This window comes from Coregonus clupeaformis, chromosome 18, assembly GCF_020615455.1.
Source record: "Coregonus clupeaformis isolate EN_2021a chromosome 18, ASM2061545v1, whole genome shotgun sequence".
Lineage (NCBI taxonomy): Eukaryota > Metazoa > Chordata > Actinopteri > Salmoniformes > Salmonidae > Coregonus > Coregonus clupeaformis.
The window spans coordinates 42,904,157-42,924,441 of NC_059209.1; the positions used below are offsets into that span (position 1 = coordinate 42,904,157).

General features: G+C 46.0%; 1 protein-coding gene across 3 annotated transcripts in view; it reads right to left on the minus strand.

Annotated features, from left to right (window-relative positions):
* Positions 1 to 1,836: 1,836 nt before the first annotated feature.
* LOC121530770 (scavenger receptor class F member 2-like) overlaps positions 1,837 to 20,285 on the minus strand; it is a 32,646-nt gene continuing 14,197 nt past the window's right edge. The window contains exons 6-10 of one of the 3 annotated variants that reach the window (XM_041835996.2): positions 19,328 to 19,431; positions 17,635 to 17,746; positions 13,868 to 13,965; positions 7,097 to 7,258; positions 1,837 to 5,480 (exon numbers count right to left, since the gene is read on the minus strand). In XM_041835996.2, the coding sequence (XP_041691930.2) occupies positions 4,231 to 5,480; positions 7,097 to 7,258; positions 13,868 to 13,965; positions 17,635 to 17,746; positions 19,328 to 19,431 (1,726 nt within the window). In that variant the 3' untranslated portion in view covers positions 1,837 to 4,230. Of the gene's footprint in view, positions 5,481 to 7,096; positions 7,259 to 13,867; positions 13,993 to 17,634; positions 17,747 to 19,327; positions 19,432 to 20,285 lie in introns of all 3 variants that reach the window. The other 2 variants (XM_041835995.2, XM_041835994.2) reach the window with 2 other exon arrangements.

A 20,285-nucleotide genomic window follows, 5' to 3' on the forward strand; every position in this document is an offset into this window, starting at 1 on the left:
TTACACGACCACATGATCCATCCATCCACTCCTCTCCACAACCTTCAGCCTCGCTCCTGGCAAAATCCCTCTCTCTCTCCTCCAAGAGAATACAAATATGCAATGTGTGATGTATTAACTCCGGGGTCCTGAGCACAGAGTTCCCACTGTTTTCCCCATGAAAGAGGCTCTTGTCCCCAATCAGGAGGAGCGCAGCAGTGGGTCCCCTGGCTCTTTGGGCTCTTTAATGATCCAGCGTGACCATGAAAAAGCCTCTGGATCCTCTTCGTCTCCAGGAGTCACCAGAAACTGTAAAATATCCTTTATTGCTGAGGGGATGGATGGTTTCTAGGCTACAGTTGGGGAAGGGAGCTATATGGCTGGTTCTGAAATCAATACATTAGGGCCGCTGTGAGATGTTTGTGACATGGGAATGAAAAGGGATACTCTTTTCACACGCAAATGATTGACTGAGGGATATGTTCACAGATTAATGTGAGAGAGGTGAGCATTTCCATATAGCTACATGTATCGCTTTTATTTCAAAGAAGTAAATGGAAAAACAAACAAATTCAAAGACAATAAACAACTGAAAATCTAATCAGACAAACAGAATGACGAGTTACCATTTTGCTGATAATGTTTCTGCAGCGTTTTGAGGTCCTGCTTACAAATATGTACTATAGCCTGTGAAAGCAGGCAAAGGCCAGTCAGTCAGATATAAAAATATATGTGTTTTCTGCTTGCTTAAATTGATACTTTATAATCACGCAACTTGCATGGTTTTAGTTACATGTACTTAATAACAGTGGTAACACAATAATGCATGTCCTGTACAATCCTTTGAAGTTTTGATATTTGATATTTCCTATGGACAAAATTATTAAGAAAAGTTGATAAGTTGAAGAGAGAAGGCTACAGATTTCCATATCATTTCACTTTGCTTCATGCAGTTAAGTGTTAAACAAACAACAACATCCACAGAGAAAAGGGAAATGACAAGCCAAGGTCAACTTTACAAAGTAAGTACTCATACTGTTGATACACAGAGCCTGGCACAAAGAAATAAAATGTAACATGAAAGCCAGTTCATTGACACATACAGAGTAAAGTAGCAAAACAATTGACATAAGCACAGCTTACAAACGTATACCATTATACTGATAGAAAAACACTTTCACATGTAGAAAAAAAAAACTGGTAAAGAGGAGACTGGCTGTACCGTTGAAACCCCATTTTTTAAAATGAAAACATCAATAACAAATGTGTAGGAATCATAAGCACTCTCAAATAGCTCTCAAATAGCTTTTCAAACCGTGAAAGTGAAATGTTAGTCTGAATCTACAGCATAAACCACTGTCACTTATGTACTATAATATGCAAATTGATTGCCTTTTATTTGATATCAATATGTTGTATTCATATCCCATCCCCTCTAGTTCTGTGAGCTTCCTCTTGCACTTTAGTTACTATCATATGCATAAAAAACATACACAACTATATTACTGTAGCTATCCCCCTAGTCTATTGACGCACCGGTGCATCAATATAATTGACATAATAAAACAAATCCCCATCAAAATCTCAGTTTAAGCTAGAGATATCTGTTTTTGCAGATGGCGGCCTTTCTCATATGCGGTGGAAGGTGGCTGAGCTACAGCGGTGTTTGACAGACCATGAGACATCCCGAAAATCGGTCTTTTCACGAAAACGGCTAAAGAGTCTGAACGGTTAGGCCTACAAAATGGATAGATGAGACTCTCACGAACATGATGGTGGTCTTCATTTTGCTCTACGACCCCCACAAGCCCCACGAGACTCATCTGAAGGTAACCGGTACCGGTTAAAAAAATTAATGGAAGTATGGAGGTAGTTGTGTGCCTACCCAAAAAAATAGGTTAAATATGTATTTTAAAAAACAAAAAAAACTTTTTCATTTCCTGAGCTTTCGTGTCTCCTATATATATGACAGACACTATAAAACCTTATTCCTTATGATTTATTTTTTGACTGTCTTTTTTGCCATTTATGAATGTGTTATTCAATGCGTTTCTATTGGATTTGGTACTAAAGGCCAAATTATATATTTTATCAAATACTTATACCCCCCCACCCCAATATACCACACTTCGTAATTCAAGTTGGGACAAAGTCAACCTTGCATCAAACCAATATAACATGTCTAGACTTTAAGTCATGTAATAGTGAATGTGGATTAAACCACAGGAAGATAATGATTGAAGTATCAGTTTGTGTTGTATTTCTTCTGCTACGTAATATTTCCCAGTAACAATGAATGATACCATCAGACACTAGTGGTTTAATCTCTTGGCAAAACAGCAGAAAAGTAATGCACAACAACCTTGCATGTGAAATTATAAATAATGGTACTTTTTCTGAGAATATTAAATTATCTAGAGGTGTAAGACAAGGATGTTCTTTATTACTTTTCTATTTACTATCGCGATTGAAATACTTGCTGTATCGAGTATTCCACTATACCATGCCTTTATAATCAGAGAAGATGTAGCTACTCAGGGCCTTCCACAGAATAATAATACACTAATGTATCGGAGAAGCAGCGAAGGGAGGTATCAGTTCACAATCAAATGTGTTTGTCTGAACAGACTCCCTGCCCTTTTATAGGGAAACTTCCTCAATGCTTTCAACCTTAATAGACAACGTTGTGATAAGAAAGACCAGATGACTAAGCCATCGTGCCCTTTATGAAACAACAATGCATAGAAACATTATATGATACGGAGCGTTGCTTACCCGTACGTGGGTGAGATTGAAGCTGACAACCATTGATTTGGAAGGAACCTAAAAGTGTGGCATTTACACTAGCTAGCTATTCGATAAGCACGCGGAAAAGATAGCTTAGCATTTATTTTTTTGCTGGTTTTACAGGTATGGTGCGTGCCTTTAGCAAAAGTCAGATATCCTCCTGAGACCCAGCAAAAAAAAGGATTCGAATTCTTATGTTTTTTGCATCACAAAATGTTTGAATTTATTTTGTATTGTATGTGCACTGTAGTGGTCATTAGGAATCGGTTGATAGTAAATATAAAAAAATTAACATTACAGTAAATGGGGACAGTTGGTAAAACACATAGTTAGCGATCCTGATGTCCACTAGAGATGACATTTAGTCTTATTTAATGTGGAAAACACATCACAAAAATGATAATAACACAATAAAATGTGCTAATTTTGAACCAGATTCTTTTTTTATCAGGATGACACCCCCACATGTGATATCATAGAAAATCCCAGAATGTCTTCTCAAAGGGACAACAGGACCTAACACAGTGTATGGCCTTAGAGATACGGACCAAAAATGAATAACCATTAGAGAGGACAAAAATTAATTCATAGCTCTGTTAGGAGCAGAATGACAACGTAATGCTCCCTTAACAGTTTGCTTGGGTTCAAAAAGCTAATTAGTTTGCCAACAAACCATGACTGACAGAATTGTGAAAGAATGTACTCTCTAAAGACCAGAAAATCCAATGCCACAGGAGAGAATCTTGATTTGAAGAAAAGGGCAACTCAGGACGAGCTAGATACTGTACTTAAATTAAAATGGTTTGTATTCTGTATTACACAACATATTTAAAAAAAATATGGAAAGAAAGAGGTCAACAATCTCCTTTATGGACTGTAGCTGGCTAATTTTAATCAAACAGAAAAAATATTGTACTCGTATTCTCAGTACCTTGGTTCAACTTAGCCTTACTTGACCTCACTTACATTGCATAGATTTGATTGGTACTGCATCACATACAATATTGAGGAAAAAAGTATTTAAATTATAATGATACAATGATGAGATTCTTACATGAATACATAGTTGTGTGCATTGGAGAAATATGGAGGAAATTAAATACAATTGCTTGCCACTGTCAGCACTCTCCCCCAGTTATGTTCGGCGTTGTAGTGGAAAATGGATACATTGCAGGTTTATGAAAAGAGTCCATGAAATTACTTTCAATTTCAGTCCATGTAATACTAGTATGGTATACAGTTTAATATAATACAAACACACTCCCACACCAATGAGAAGAACCACAGTTTAAAAACAAGTTCTACTTACTTTCCACTGGTTCTGGACACACAACACATGCAAAAGTAATCAATTCCTTTGATGAACAACCACCAAGTCCTTTTGCATGTCTCCTTTGGAAGAAAAGTAATTAATTCACCATTGTCACCATTGTCCTGTCTGTGAGAAACAATACAAAAAACTGTCTATTTGACTATCTGCGGTGGCATAATTGCTGACTTTGTCGGTGTCTTAGTTTCCAGAGTAGTATCCAAAGTCCCGTCCTTGCCTTTCTTTCGGGGAGGCTTTTTGATAGGGGTCTTCTTTGGCGTGGGGTCCCCTGCACCACCACCACCCTCTCCCACTCTAGAGCCGTTCAAGTCCTGCTTCTCCGGGCTCTTGGGGGCGATCTCAGGGCTGGCCGGGTCCGTTTTGGGGACCCCCACACCAACCATCTTCTGGAGGTTGGTGGTGTTAGGCAGCAGCGGCTTGTTGGAGCCCTGGTGGCCTGGTGTGGGAGTGGTGGTCCGTTTGGCCTTCTGCGGAGGGGTGGGCTTCTCCCGGTCTCCTCGGTCCCGGAGGATCGGGGTGGACAGGCCGTTGGTCTTTACCAGGCATGTGCCCTCGTTCCGGGTGATGCTCTGCGTCTTCTCCTTGAGCTGGGCGGCCAGGAGTGTGGCGGCCTCGGAGTTCATGTGTGGGTGGATCACTTTGGGGCTCTTGGGCGGCTCCTTGGGGGTCTCCACAGCGGCTGCCTTCTTGTCGGAGTTGGAGTTGTGGAAGTTGCCGATCTTCTTGAGAGCGTTCTGCACCACCCCGTTGATGTGCTCCATGTGGTTCATGTTCTCTCCGGACCTCCCCACCCGGTGGGCCTTGTGTTTGCTGGGGGAGCCGTTGACCTCTGTCCCCTTTCCCTCCTGGTTGCTCTTCTCCTTGGCATTCTCCTTCAGCCTCTGCCTCTCTTCGCTCTTGGCTGAGCTGTTGCTGGAGCTCCTGGTTGTCTTCACCTTGGGAAATGTTAGCCCCTTGCCCCCCTGGTTCGGCTTCTCCACCTGGAGAGTGGTACCCCCGTTGTTCCCATGGATCCACGACACCTTGGGTTTGGTGGAGGGGTCCGGCGGGCGCGGTTTGGTTGTGGTCTTTCCCCCCGGGGACGGTGGTTTCCCGTTACCCTTGACCTCGATGGTGACCATGCTGTCGCCCCCATCCTCTTCCTCCTTGGAGTTCTTGGAGAGGTGTGCAATGCGGGCGTAGAGGGCCCCAATGGCTGACTCGGAGCCGCTGGTGGAGCCCTCGCTGTCAGAGGACTTGAGGAGGGGCGCTTCGCTCCCATCCTGGGGTTTGTAGGTGCTGGCACTGGTGTCTTTTAGGGAGGTGTACCCCCCTGTATCATCCTCACTGTGGAAGGCTGCTGCTGGCTGGGGTCTGTCCTTCTCCTTATTCTCATTCAGCGACTCTATAGGACAGGAAGAGAGAACATGGATGAGAGTCAGGTTTAGATTGGATGGTAATGGTGTTCATACATAGGTGGTCAGGAAATACAGTATTACTGCATCATCAGGGATAAAGGATGTAGATGTGAGGCATGTTTACAGTGTTTAGAATGAGTGTTCATTATAAATACAGGATTATAACATACTGTATCATATTTCTCTTCTTACTGCCATTTGAAAATAATATCAAGCAATATTGAGACCTCCCCGAATTATTAAAGATATTCTACGGTACTTTTGTGTACTTTTATATGAGCCAAAAGTGTTCCCCGAAGATTGCGTACTACGTCACATACAGTATGTGCAGATATGTGCACCACGCCATTGCTCTCTCTCCCTCTCTCTCTGCTGTGTCCACTGAGCCATTGGGCCCACCCTGTAACCTCCTTGGAAAGCTGTCACTCAAATTGCAAGGGGCTGAACCTCATTGGCTGGAACTCGAATTGCTAGGGGTCCAAGCTTGCAGTACTCAAAATGGCGTGCACAGCTTCCAGAAAAACAGTCACTTTCAAATGAGGGATTCGTGGCTAATTGAGGTAAGACAGTCATTCTGCTCATAGATTATGCATGTATGAACACATTGACACATCCAGCCCAAAGCGGGAGGTTTAAAAAATACTTACTTAGTCGCCAAAGTAACGAAGCATGTCTTTAACTAACATTGTTTCTGGGAAATCTAACTTCCACAAACTATACAAAAAAACTGGTGGGCATGGATATTTTCCAACAAACAACAAGGAGTGAGTCATGAATTGGACATATACCAAATGCTAAATGTACCATTACATTTCCTGTTCATGCTTTCGCATCCACACTGCAAAAAAGCTAATTTAACCAATTGCTTAATCAGCATTGTTCTGTGAGGACAAGAAATTGAGCTAATGTGTGAATGTTTGTTCACTCACTTGGAAGGCAACACTGTACTTTGGTTCAGCTATGCTCAAATGTTGAGCAAACTCACAATCCTATTGCAGCTGGTTGCCTTACAATTTTACGTTAAATCAACAAATTCTGCTCGAAGTGAGCTGAATTTGAACAAGCTTGTTGAGTAGATTTACAAATGCATGTTTGCTCAAAACCACTCAAAACCACGGCCATCATCATATTTCCCAGCATGCTCTATTGCAGGTTGATTTTCAATCAAACCACAGGTAATAATTAGAACATGTTTTTTTTTTTTTTTTGCACATAGGGCAAGGAACTGGGCTCGATGGTACACGATAAGGAGAACTTACCATCTCTCTAATTAGCTTTCCAGAGGCGTGTGACTCACAGTGCACTCCAAGAGTGTGTGTGTGTGTGTGTGTGTGTGTGTGTGTGTGTGCGTGTGTGTGTGTTCAAAGATTTGTGTGTGTACGTGTGAGTGTGCATGCATCCGTCCGTGCCTACGTGTGTTTATTTGTGAAGTAGCCGTGGCTAATCACAGTGTTTGTTATTCTTTCCTGATGACTTCATCACATTGTTTAGACGGGGCCGTCTTCACTGTGTGTGTGTGCATGCGTCCGTGCTTGTGTGTGTGTATGTGTGTGTGTGTATGTGTGGTGTGTGTGTGTGTGTATGTGTGTGCATAATGACTCACCTTCATGGGGAACACAGTACACAGGGCCATCATCACTGGGTTCCTCCTCAAAGGAATCGAAGGACTCCTGGGAGGACCAAGAGGAGGGGCAGGGCAGCTTGGCTACAGAGGGGGGCTCGATGAAGCTGCAGTTGAATGTGTTCTCAGGGTGGTGGTGGGCTACTGGGGGGTTAGGACACAGAGAAACAGAGTCAGAGAGAAGCACAGAGAAGGGAGTGGGACTACCTAACAAGAACAACAGATCGAGATGATCTGGGGTGTGTTGGGGTTTTAATGAAAGATAAAGGGTGACTTGAGACAAAGTTATGTTTGAAAATATATAAAACTGTTCTGTCATGACGTGTATGATCAAGTCCTTGATTTGTGGGTGTGCATTGGACATTTGTGTGTGTAATTTGTGTGATTCTCTGGTCTATCTATTCTTTGAACAAAAGTATTTACTGAGAAATTAGCTAGAGAATACTAATTTTCCTAAATGTAGGTCCTCCCTCCCTGTTGGTGTATTCTGCTGACCCTTCAGTCTGAGGACAGCTGTGTTCTGTGTGGTTGCCCTTCTCCTTTCCCCGTCTGGCAGTGGACTAACTGACTGTGTGTGTGTGTGTGTGTGTGTGTGTGTGTGTGTGTGTGTGTGTGTGTGTGTGTGTGACTGGGTGTTAACTAGACATTGACCACATCAGATACGCCTATGTACATCCCCCCTCCACCCGATGACATATGAGCCCATCCGTTTGTTCTCCACTAACGCGTTGCTAACCCTAAACCCTTTTTCAGCTGAAAGATCCCCTCTAACTACCCTGAGTCTCTATGCATTTGATTTGATTTATTTGACAGTTTGAAACACAATTACGCCACAAAAGCAGATTTACTGCATGTAAAATCATTGAGGATGAATCAATAAAGTTTTACAACATATTTCCATTGTGGTCCTTATTGTGGTATGAGATATGGTTGTGGCATGGACGTCATCTCCCAAACTGTAAAACAACTGACCTCTGGTAACATCAGCATGGCCAGGTGTAGTACAGCTAAATGACTACCAGGAGATGTGTCAACACAAGGGCAGCACTATTCTGTTACTCTCACAACTCCAGTGAAATCAGGGGACTTTGTCGGTGGGAATTTCCACTGAAAGCTGAGCTTATTATAAGGATATCCAGCACACTGCAGTCTCAGACTAAATCCGAAAGTGACTAAGTCTATTTCTCAACACTTCTGATATTGTACCTGGAAAAATTGCAATACTACTGTACAATGGTGACCGGATGATTATATTAAGGAACTTGACTTGATGTAGATTAGATTAGTTGGATTGCAGCAATGGCAGTAGTTAGAAACAATATACTGTAAACAGTACCCACCCAGATATTTATCCAGGAAAATAATTTCATAGCTGCTTTTCTTCAAGCTGAAAAAATATTTTGCTCAAATTCAATGAAGGAGATACATACATACATACTGTATGTCTGACTGACTTACTGTCTTTATGAGTTGTTTGCACTTTATCCCTATTGTTGCAGCCCTTCTGTGCTAGACTACAGAGAACAGACAATACCCATGCAATGTAAGAAGCAGAGTGGCCCTAAGCTAATTGACTAACTAACCACATGCTGTACTAGACTATAGCAGACAGACAGTACTGATGCAGTGGCCAATTGGTATAGCAAAGGGCGGGGGTAGACGACTAGATGGTCGATGACCGGAACATAATTATAATAATTTTTCCACTGCAAACTGACCACAAATAAGCCCCAAAAGAAGTTGTATTTGAAAATAACAGTCATTTCCTACTTTGGTTACATTGAGACACGATCACATATTTCTCTTTTTTTATTAGTGGGAATACTTTTCTAAATTAAACTGAATTCCTGGTGATTTTAAGTATTTTTTGACCAACAACTAAAATCATAGTTTTACTAAAAACTTTGGGGTCTGTTGCCTGTTGTCGACCCCTGGCATACACTCTTAGATAAAAGGGTTCCAAAAGGGTTATTCGGCTGTCCCCATAGGAGAACCCTTTTTGGTTCCAAGTAGAACAAAAAAGGTTCCTTTTGGGTTCCTTGTAGAACCCTCTGTGGAAAGAATACAGGGTTCTTCAAACGGTTCTCCTATTGGGACAGCCGAAGAACCATTTTAGGTTCTATAGCACTTTTTTTTCTAAGAGTGTGGGGCCTATTGTAAAGTAACTAAGCCTCCATTATCTTAATGCAACAGTAAACAAACAACTGCTGTCCTTGGACGTTCACACCAGACTAAATGTCCGGAGCAGCATGAATTCTTAAGGGAGAGACGCCACAGAAAGCCCAAAGCCCAGCCTACACAGAGGCCAACATTGGACAACCGTGCCCCAGCTGCACAGTTCTATCATAGCTGCCTGTGAGGCCAGCAACACTGGAGCAGGTGGTCCTTTTCACTTTTCGCATTTGGACATGTAACTGAGTCCTAAAAAGCACCCTATCCCCTATATAGTGCACTACTTTTGACCAGAGCCCACGCAGACACACAGAGTGCTACGGAATGGGAATGGGGGAAGCCAGCCAGCAGAGCGTCAGATAGCTAGCTACAGTATAGGGCGTGGAATAAATACGCTTAGAATGGAATGACAAACTCTAAGCAGTGTGGAGGTTTAAGTAGAGGAGGGGGGATGGGGGAACGGTTATGTATGGAGAAGCAGAGGAGCGGAGGAGCTATATGAGCTATGCAAAAGACAGAGCAAATGTTTTCTTCCTCCTCCTCCTTCCTCCTCCTCCTCGTTTTCCTCCTTCCTCTGTTTCTCTGTCCTTTTATCTTGGGATGGGTGAGAGTGTGTGTATGAAGGAGCTAAATTAGCTATGCAAAAGACAGCACACGTTTTCTTCCTCCTTCTATTTCTCCCCTGTTCCTCTTTCCTTTTTCTTTGCCACATCTGTTGTAGTGTGTTGACCCCAGTGTGGATAAATCATAGGTCTGACACAGGTTGGGGTAAATTTGTCCACTTCCTGTTTTGAGTCCAGTGGGCCTCCTGCGGAATGTTGCAGGGACTGAAGGAGCCCCAGGGAGGGTAGAGTTTCAAAACGCTGGCACGCAGGCCACGCTTCTGTAGGCAGGCAATGAGGAAAGCAGAGCAGAGCTGCTGGCTCTGGAGATGGAGGGAGGGAGGGAGGGAGGGAGGGAGGGAGGGAGGGAGGGAGGGAGGGAGGGAGGGAGGAGGGAGGGAGGAGGGAGAGAGAGAGAGAGAGAGAGTGATATATATATATAGAGAGAGAGATAGAGAAAGAGAGAGGGAGAGGACATAGAGGGAGAAAGAGAGAGAGAGGAAGGGAGCTAGAGAGAGAGAGAGAGACGGAGGGAGGGAAGGGGGAGAGAGAGAGAGAGAGAGAGAGAGAGAGAGAGAGAGAGAGAGAGAGAGAGAGAGAGAGAGAGAGAAAGACAGAGGGAGAGGACATAGAGGGAGAAAGAGTGAGAGAGGAAGGGAGCTAGAGAGAGAGAGAGAGAGAGAGAGCGAGACGGAGGGAGGGAAGGGGGAGAGAGAGAGAGAGAGAGAGAGAGGGAGAGGACATAGAGGGAGAGAGACACAAACAGACCCCACAGAGCCCCAGGACAGAAACACATTTAGACCCAACCAAATTAAAGAACGCAAAAAGATAAGTATTTGATCCACTGGACAGAATCAACCAAAAAACTGAGCAAACTAGAATGCTATTTGGTCCTAAACAGAGAGTACACAGTGGCAGAATACCTGACCCCTGTGACTGACCCCAAATTAAGAAAATCCTTGACTAGGTACAGACTCAGTGAGCATAGCCTTGCTATTGAGAGAGGCCGCCTTAGGCAGACCTGGCTCTCGAGAGAAGACAGGCTATGTGCCCGCTGCCCACAAAATGAGGTGGAAACTGAGTTACACTTCCTAACCTCCTGCCAAATGTATGACCACATTAGAGACACATATTTCCCTCAGATTACACAGACCCACAAAGAATTTGAAAACAAATCAAACACTGATAAACTCCCATATCTGTTAGGCGAAATACCGCAGTGTGCAATCACAGCAGCAAGATTTGTGGCCCGTTGCCATGAGAAAAGGGCAACCAGTGGAGCACAAACAACATTGTAAATACAATCTCTTTTTACCTGTTTATTTAATTTCCTTTTCATACTTCAACTATTTGCACATTGTTACAACACTGTGAGTGTAATGTTTATTGATTGTTTATTTCCCTAGTTTATTTCCCTTTTGTTTATTGTCTATTCCATTTGCTTTGGCAATGTAAATATATGTTTCACATGCCAATAAAGCCCTTGGAATTTAACTGAGAGAGAGAGTGAGAGAGAGAGAGAGAGAGAGAGAGAGAGAGAGAGAGAGAGAGAGAGAGAGAGAGAGAGAGAGAGAGAGAGAGAGAGAGAGAGAGAGAGAGAGAGAGAGAGAGAGAGACAGAGAGAGAGAGACAGAGAGACAGAGAGAGAGAGAGAGAGAGAGACAGAGAGACAGAGAGACAGAGAGAGAGAGACAGAGAGACAGAGAGACAGAGAGAGAGAGACAGAGAGACAGAGAGACAGAGAGACAGAGAGAGAGAGACAGAGAGAGAGAGAGAGAGAGAGAGAGAGAGAGAGAGAGAGAGAGAGAGAGAGAGAGAGAGAGAGACAGAGAGAGAGAGAGAGAGAGAGAGAGAGAGAGAGACAGACAGAGACAGAGAGACAGAGAGACAGAGAGAGAGAGACAGAGAGACAGAGAGAGAGAGACAGAGAGACAGAGAGACAGAGACAGAGAGACAGAGAGACAGAGAGAGAGACAGAGAGACAGAGAGAGAGACAGAGAGAGAGAGAGAGACAGAGAGACAGAGAGAGAGAGAGAGACAGAGAGAGACAGAGAGACAGAGAGACAGAGAGACAGAGAGAGAGACAGAGAGAGAGAGAGACAGAGAGAGAGAGAGACAGAGAGAGACAGAGAGAGAGACAGAGAGACAGAGACAGAGAGACAGAGAGACAGAGAGACAGAGAGAGAGACAGAGACAGAGAGAGAGAGAGACAGAGAGAGACAGAGAGAGACAGAGAGAGACAGAGAGATAGCGAAGCTGATCAGTTTATCTCTCCTTATGAACAAGAGGAGGATGTATAAGTCACAGTGGGTGAATGACTGGAAAGTATATTCTTAAATTAATTGGGTTGTCATTTTATAGCTGTGTGTTGTCATGTATTCTTGAATGTGAGGGAGGAAAACTTAGAGAGAATTGGTTTTGGCTTGGACCAAAAACTCTATTCTACTCTCTCCAAATTCTCAAAGGGATAGTTTGTTCTAGTTGATTGCAACCCAGGCATGGTACCATATGCTTTGTGTACACAAGAATGAAAGGGCTTGTTTGTTTGAAAGGAGGTCGGACGCTCTGACTTTTAACAAAATGCAATTTCTAAAGCCTCTGGCGGATTGTTTATAAGTTATAGTAAACTTTGAGGGTGTTTTTTTTAAATGCTGTTAATGTCCCCTGACACAAGACAAGTCTCTGACAAAGACAATACTATTCCAGTGTGTGTTTCTACGCAGGCATGATTAAGACAGCTGTTATCTGAAATAGTCCGCTGAAGAAGAGGAGAAGCACATGCTACTCATTGTGAAGGAGAGGAGAAGTGAAACGAGGTCACCGCTGTTTAACTCCTTCATCGCAACTGGTTTTTAAACGACTGCTTTAAAGGTGTCATATTACTCTGTAGAGTGACTACAAATGTCAACAAATAGGGCACCCCGGTCCATTAAAATATACTATACTCAGACCATCCATTCATTCAGAAGCAGTCTAGATGGCCATTGATTCAATTGATCTCCTACATAGCAGAGCCAATGCATCCTGGCCAATGTCGATCCAGAACATGGCTGTGTCTGGAATGTCTAAAGAAAAAGGAGAGTTCTTCAGTGTGTAAGCTATGTGTAATGTCCTTAAAGCTGACCTGAGACGGGACCTGACGGACAGACATTCCTATCCCAGAACACAAGACCTTCCTTCACCTCCCTCCCTCCACACAGACAGACAGGAGCTACTCTCCCTCCGCTCCTCTCCACATTGACAATAACACAGCAGCCTTTGATAAGGTATCACTCAACACCAATCAGACGTACCCGAGCACCACACCACTACACCGACCCTTTCTTTCTCTCTTAATAACACAGCCTTCGTCCCAGTAGAAGAGGAGCTCAACTCACTGTCTTAATAAGGAGCGAAGGAGGGAAGGAGGGAAGGAAGGAAGGAAGGAGGGAAGGAAGGAAGGAGGGAAGGAGGGAAAGAGGGAAGGAGGGAAGGAGGGAAAGAGGGAAACGAGTAAAGAAAAGAGAGGAAAGAAAGAGAAGGGCCCATTTAGGGTTGTCATAATATGAACGCATGGTTTTAAGGGTGCCAGTAATAATAAGGCCTGAAACCATTGCATTCCTCTCAGATGAAACCCCATACCCATTTGGCAGCTGCAGTACACTTTACAACCCTATTCATTGTCTGAAAACCGCTCAACAGAGAGTCGCAGAGACAGGTAATCACAAAGCAAAGGGAAAATGAAAATGCTGAAGAGTTAGAGGCTCGTCATGACTATGACACAGAAACTATTAGGTGATCAAGAGACATGAACAAAGGAGGGTTAAGGGCAGCAACAGCGGCTCTGTTAGAGTATCCAAAATGGTACCTTATTCCCTTTATAGTGCACTTCTTTTCACTAGAGCCCTTAGGAAATAGGGTGCCATTTGGGACACAAGGCAGCCTCTGTCTTGGCATGGTGAAGGCAGTAGCCTATCAGGGAGGAGGGATTGGCGCTTACCGACTACTTTAGGCAGCTTCTGCCGTCTCAGTGGGATCCGGGGGAGTTTGGTGCTGATTCGGCTGAATCGTCCACACAGGATCCGCTTGGCTTTTTTACTGTTGGTAGAGTTGTCTTGGTCAGGACTGAGGGAAAGAGGGAGGGGTGACGCCATGGAAAACATACTAAATTACTAAACCATACGAACCGATTCAAATGTGGGTGAGGTTCATCTACATTGAAACGCTTGCAGTACGAGCAACACGCCATTGGAAACCATGAAGAAAAAGACCACACACTATCATACTGGCCCAGTCTGGACTTGGCAACATAAGATATACTGTGCAGGACCTTTAAACTCGATAGTAACCTATAACAAGGAGCCACAGTCTTTCCTAATCAGGTACCATGACCAGGAAAAACTCAAGGCCCTAACAATACTGTATGTACTGTAATAAAAGGGTAAAAACTCTTTAAAGGATGGAACACTCCACTATTTTAACAAGGAGGGCAAACGGCAACATCTTCTCTAACCTCCATCCCATCTCCAGCCCTCACCCTATACCAGGTCTGTGTCTGTCACCTGCCCTCACCCTACACTAGGCCTGAGTCTGTCACCTGCCCTCACCCTACACCAGGCCTGTGTCTGTCACCCGCCCTCACCCTATACCAGGCCTGTGTCTGTCACCCGCCCTCACCCTACACCAGGCCTGTGTCTGTCACCCGCCCTCATCCTATAACAGGCCTGTGTCTGTCACCTGCCCTCACCCTACACCAGTCCTGTGTCTGTCACCCGCCTTCACCATATACCTCACCCTACACCAAGCCTGTGTCTGTCACCCGCCTTCACCCTAAACCAGGTCTGTGTCTGTCACCTGCCCTCACCCTAATTAAGGCCTGTGTCTTTCACCTGCCCTTACCCTACACCAGGTATATGTCTGTCACCTACCCTCACCCTATACCAGGCCTGTTTCTGTCACCCACCCTCACCCTATACTAGGTCTGTATTTGTCACCTGCCCTAACCCTACACCAGGCCTGTGTCTGTCACCCGCCTTCACCCTATACCAGGCCTGTGTCTGTCACCCACCCTCACCCTATACTAGGTCTGTATTTGTCACCTGCCCTAACCCTACACCAGGCCTGTGTCTGTCACCCACCCTCACCCTACACTAGGCCTGTGTCTGTCACCCGCCTTCACCCTACACCAGCTATATGTCTGTCACCCGCCCTCACCCTACACTAGGCCTGTGTCTGTCACTCGCCTTACCCTACACCAGGCCTGTGTCTGTCACCCGCCCTCACCCTACACCAGGCCTGTGTCTGTCACCTGCCCTCACCCTACACCAGGCCTGTTTCTGTCACCTGCCCTCATCCTAATTAAGGCCTGTGTCTTTCACCTGCCCTTACCCTACACCAGGTATATGTCTGTCACCTACCCTCACCCTACACCAGGTCTGTGTTTGTCACCTACCCTCACCATATACATCACCCTACACCAAGCCTGTGTCTGTCACCCGCCTTCACCCTACACCAGGCCTGTGTCTGTCACCCACCCTCACCCTATACCAGGTCTGTGTTTGTCACCTGCCCTCACCCTACACCAGGTATGTGTCTGTCACCACACTCACCCTATACCAGGAATGTGTCTGTCCCCCACCCTCACCCTATACCAGGTCTGTGTTTGTCACCTGCCCTCACCCTACACCAGGTATGTGTCTGTCACCCACACTCACCCTATACCTCACCCTACAGCAGGCCTGTGTCTGTCACCCGCCTTCACCCTATACCAGGCCTGTGTCTGTCACCCACCCTCACCCTATACTAGGTCTGTATTTGTCACCTGCCCTAACCCTACACCAGGCCTGTGTCTGTCACCCGCCCTCATCCTATAACAGCCCTGTGTCTGTCACCTGCCCTCACCCTACACTAGGCCTGTGTCTGTCACTCGCCTTACCCTACACCAGGCCTGTGTCTGTCACCCGCCCTCACCCTACACCAGGCCTGTGTCTGTCACCCGCCCTCACCCTACACCAGGCCTGTGTCTGTCACCCGCCCTCACCCTACACCAGGCCTGTGTCTGTCACCCGCCCTCACCCTACACCAGGCCTGTGTCTGTCACCTGCCCTCACCCTACACCAGGCCTGTTTCTGTCACCTGCCCTCACCCTAATTAAGGCCTGTGTCTTTCACCTGCCCTTACCCTACACCAGGTATATGTCTGTCACCTACCCTCACCCTATACCAGGCCTGTTTATGTCACCCACCCTCACCCTACACCAGGTCTGTGTCTGTCACCCGCCCTAACCCTAAACCAGGTCTGTGTCTGTCACCTGCCCTCACCCTATACCAGGCCTGTGTCTGTCACCTGCCCTCACCCTACACCAGGTCTGTGTTTGTCACCTACCCTCACCATATACCTCACCCTACACCAAGCCTGTGTCTGTCACCCGCCTTCACCCTACACCAGGCCTGTGTCTGTCACCCACCCTCACCCTATACTAGGTCTGTATTTGTCACTCACCCTCACCCTACACCAGGTTGTGTCTGTCCCCTGCCCTCACCCTATTTCAGGTATGTGTTTGTCACTGCCCTCACTCTACACCAGGCCTGTGTCTGTACCCTACCCTCACCCCACCCTCACCCTATACCAGGCCTGTGTCTGTCACCCACCCTCACCCTATACCAGGTCTGTGTTTGTCACCTGCCCTCACCCTACACCAGGTATGTGTCTGTCACCCACACTCACCCTATACCTCACCCTACAGCAGGCCTGTGTCTGTCACCCGCCTTCACCCTACACCAGGCCTGTGTCTGTCACCCACCCTCACCCTATACCAGGTCTGTGTTTGCCAACCGTCCTCACCCTACACAAGGCCTGTGTCTGTCACCCACCCTCACCCTATACCAGACCTGTGTCTGTCCCCCACCCTCACCCTATACCAGGTCTGTGTTTGTCACCTGCCCTCACCCTACACCAGGTATGTGTCTGTCACCCACACTCACCCTATACCTCACCCTACAGCAGGCCTGTGTCTGTCACCCGCCTTCACCCTACACCAGGCCTGTGTCTGTCACCCACCCTCACCCTATACCAGGTCTGTGTTTGTCACCTGCCCTCACCCTACACCAGGTATGTGTCTGTCACCCACACTCACCCTATACCTCACCCTACACCAGGTATGTGTCTGTCACTCACCCTCACCCTACACCAGGCCTGTGTCTGTCACTCGCCCTCACCCTATACCAGGCCTGTGTCTGTCACATGCCCTAACCCTACACCAGGCCTTTATCTGTCACCGCCCTCACCCTACACCAGGCCTTTATCTGTCACCGCCCTCACCCTACACCAGGCCTGTGTCTGTCACATGCCCTCACCCTACACCATGCCTGTTTCTGTCACATGCCCTCACCCTACACCAGGCCTGTGTCTGTCACATGCCCTCACCCTACACCAGGCCTGTGTCTGTCACATGCCCTCACCCTACACCAGGCCTGTGTCTGTCACATGCCCTAACCCTACACCAGGCCTTTATCTGTCACCGCCCTCACCCTACACCAGGCCTGTGTCTGTCACATGCCCTCACCCTACACCAGGTATGTGTCTGTCACTCACCCTCACCCTACACCAGGCCTGTGTCTGTCACTCGCCCTCACCCTATACCAGGCCTGTGTCTGTCACATGCCCTAACCCTACACCAGGCCTTTATCTGTCACCGCCCTCACCCTACACCAGGCCTGTGTCTGTCACATGCCCTCACCCTACACCAGGCCTGTGTCTGTCACTCACTTGTGTTGGTCTTTATTTCTGCAGAGGCAGCAGCAGAGGAGTGAGAGGAGGACAGTGAGCAGAAAGGAGACCAGGGTTCCCGCCGCGATCACGCCCATCCGCTGGTTAGGCTCTGAAACAGCAGACAGATGGACACAAGCAGGGGTTTATGGGTGTGCCACACTGTTGCCAACCAGAGACATTTGTATATATCCGGTGCCAACTGGCATTATTCTGTCAGAACTCCCTGAACTCCCAGAATCACACTATGTTGACCCTCCACACTGTGGAAATACTGTAGACCTATAGTATGTACCATGAAGTGGGTATTGAAGAGATATCCAATTGAGATCATCATAGATGTTAATTTCAGCCATGCATGCAACAGCCCTCTTCTCTAAAAATCGCCACTCTTTATAGATCTCCTGCTGTGGATCCACTTAACCGACTTCTAGAAGCGTCCACTGAACCCTATCCTTCACTCACTCTATTACCCCTCTGCTACAACTCCCTTTACCCCCATAATTCATTCATGATTTAGAAGCACCCTCCCTTTCTAGGATGACTAGACTTAAAACTCAGTTGCATAAACATATCTAGGCCTTTGGAGCCCTGATCAAAAGTAGTGCACTGCAAAGATGGCACCATCAGTGAGATAATCAGATAGCAATTAGATAAATACTGGTGGCCCCTGGCCCTCTATGTCCCTCTGCTGTCATAGAGGCTGTGGAAGAATAGAAGTGAGTCCTGGGTGTGGCATGTAGGGCCTGGCCTCTGTGTTCACAGCTGGATAAAGGAAGGGACTGGCCCGGCAGAGCTGAATGGCCTGACCCAGTGACATCATCGCCGCTTCCCAACATGCCCATTTGCTGAAACCTCTGGTGACCTTGTTTCCTCTCCTCCCTTCTCTTTTCATCCTCCAGTTCTCTCTCCCTTACTCTTACTCTCACTCTTTCTCTCTCTCTCTCTACCATCCTCCCCCTCTTTCTCTCTCTCAACCATCCTCCCCCTCTCTCTCTGCTTTCTCTCTCTCTCTCTACCATCCTCCCCCTCTCTCTCTATCTCTACCATCTTCCATCACTCTCTTTCTCTCTCTCCCTCTTTCTCTCTCTCTACCATCTTCCCTCCAAACCCCCCCCCCTTCTCTCCGGCTGGACAGGAACAAGGCCAACAAACACAGTCGTAAAAAAGGACACCAGGCATTCTGGAAAGGCCATTAGGCCTCCTCCATGTTAATTCTACTACAGTAACGTGAATAAACATGTGCGTTAGTGCTCATCGTCTCCGTTCAACTCACAGACAGACATTCATGAGCTGCGTCACTGCTAGCAACTGGCTATTTAGACAGACAAACAGTCAAGCAAGGGGTTTGGCATTTGGGACCTTCATGTGGAGTGCACACATTTGATATGATCTCTATAGTCACGTCTATAGTCATGTCTATAGTCAGGCAAGGGTGTGTTTTCTTTACGTCTTGCATTCCTTCAAAAAATCGAGTAACTTTTTTAACACTAGAAGCACCAGGGTTTGACGCCCCACGTGCTCCGCAAAGAACACCTTTTCTACCTCTTAATATTCAGTCTTGTGGCGTGGCTGCCTTAAAAAACAGTGACCTAACATTCTCTCAGATCTGTAGAAGTGAATGAGGAAATACAGAGAGTGGTTTCCTTGCGTAGGTTGCAGTGTGTGTGTGTGTGTGTGTGTGTTTCCTTACGTAGGTTGCAGGCCCCCGACACTGGGTTACAGTTGTTGTCGTGACAGGTGCAGGTCTGGGCACAGTTCACTCCATACTGACCCATCTGACACGTCATGTTGCAGCTAGAAGACAGACACAAACAACATCTTAGTGTCTGAGACAGGTGCATTGAAATAGACAGTGGGACAGGGGTTAACAGACAGTGAATAAACTGGTAATGTACTACAATGACTATATGAAGCCAACTCCCTCTGCACTGAATAATGATTACAGATGTAGGATCTTAATTTGATCACACTTTTGTTCCTGAAAATGTTCCTTTTTTTTTTTAAATTCACGGAAAACCCACACTAACACACGGTTATATTAACATTTAATGTAGCCTACTTTTGGGCAGCTAATAGCCTAACCAATGATCATACAACATTATGGACTAAACGTTACAATCCTGTTGCTGAAGGATTATTTTGCTGTGACAATACAGGTCAAATAAAGATCCTACATCTGTACGTACAACCAGTAGTTTTTCCCGACCACTAGTGACCTGGGCACTAGAGATATGCTAGGGTCGAAAGGGTTTCCTGGTTTGGCCATGTAATTAGGAAACCTCCAGGCGTGAAGCACGAGGGTGTACAAAAAAAACAGTTGGAAAGATAACATGTCTGGGTATTGTAGACATGATGGGAAGCCTAAACAGGATGTTTTGGTGCGAGGCCCATTCTCCTTTAAATTGTTTAACTTGGGTCAAACGTTTCAGGAAGCCTTCCACAAGCTTCCCACAATAAGTTGGGTGAATTTTGGCCCATTCCTCCTGACAGAGCTGGTGTAACTGAGTCAGGTTTGTAGGCCTCCTTGCTCGCACACGCTTTTTCAGTTCTGCCCACAAATGTTCTATAGGACTGAGGTCAGGGCTTTGTGATGGCCACTCCAATACCTTGACTTTGTTGTCCTTAAGCCATTTTGCCACAACTTTGGA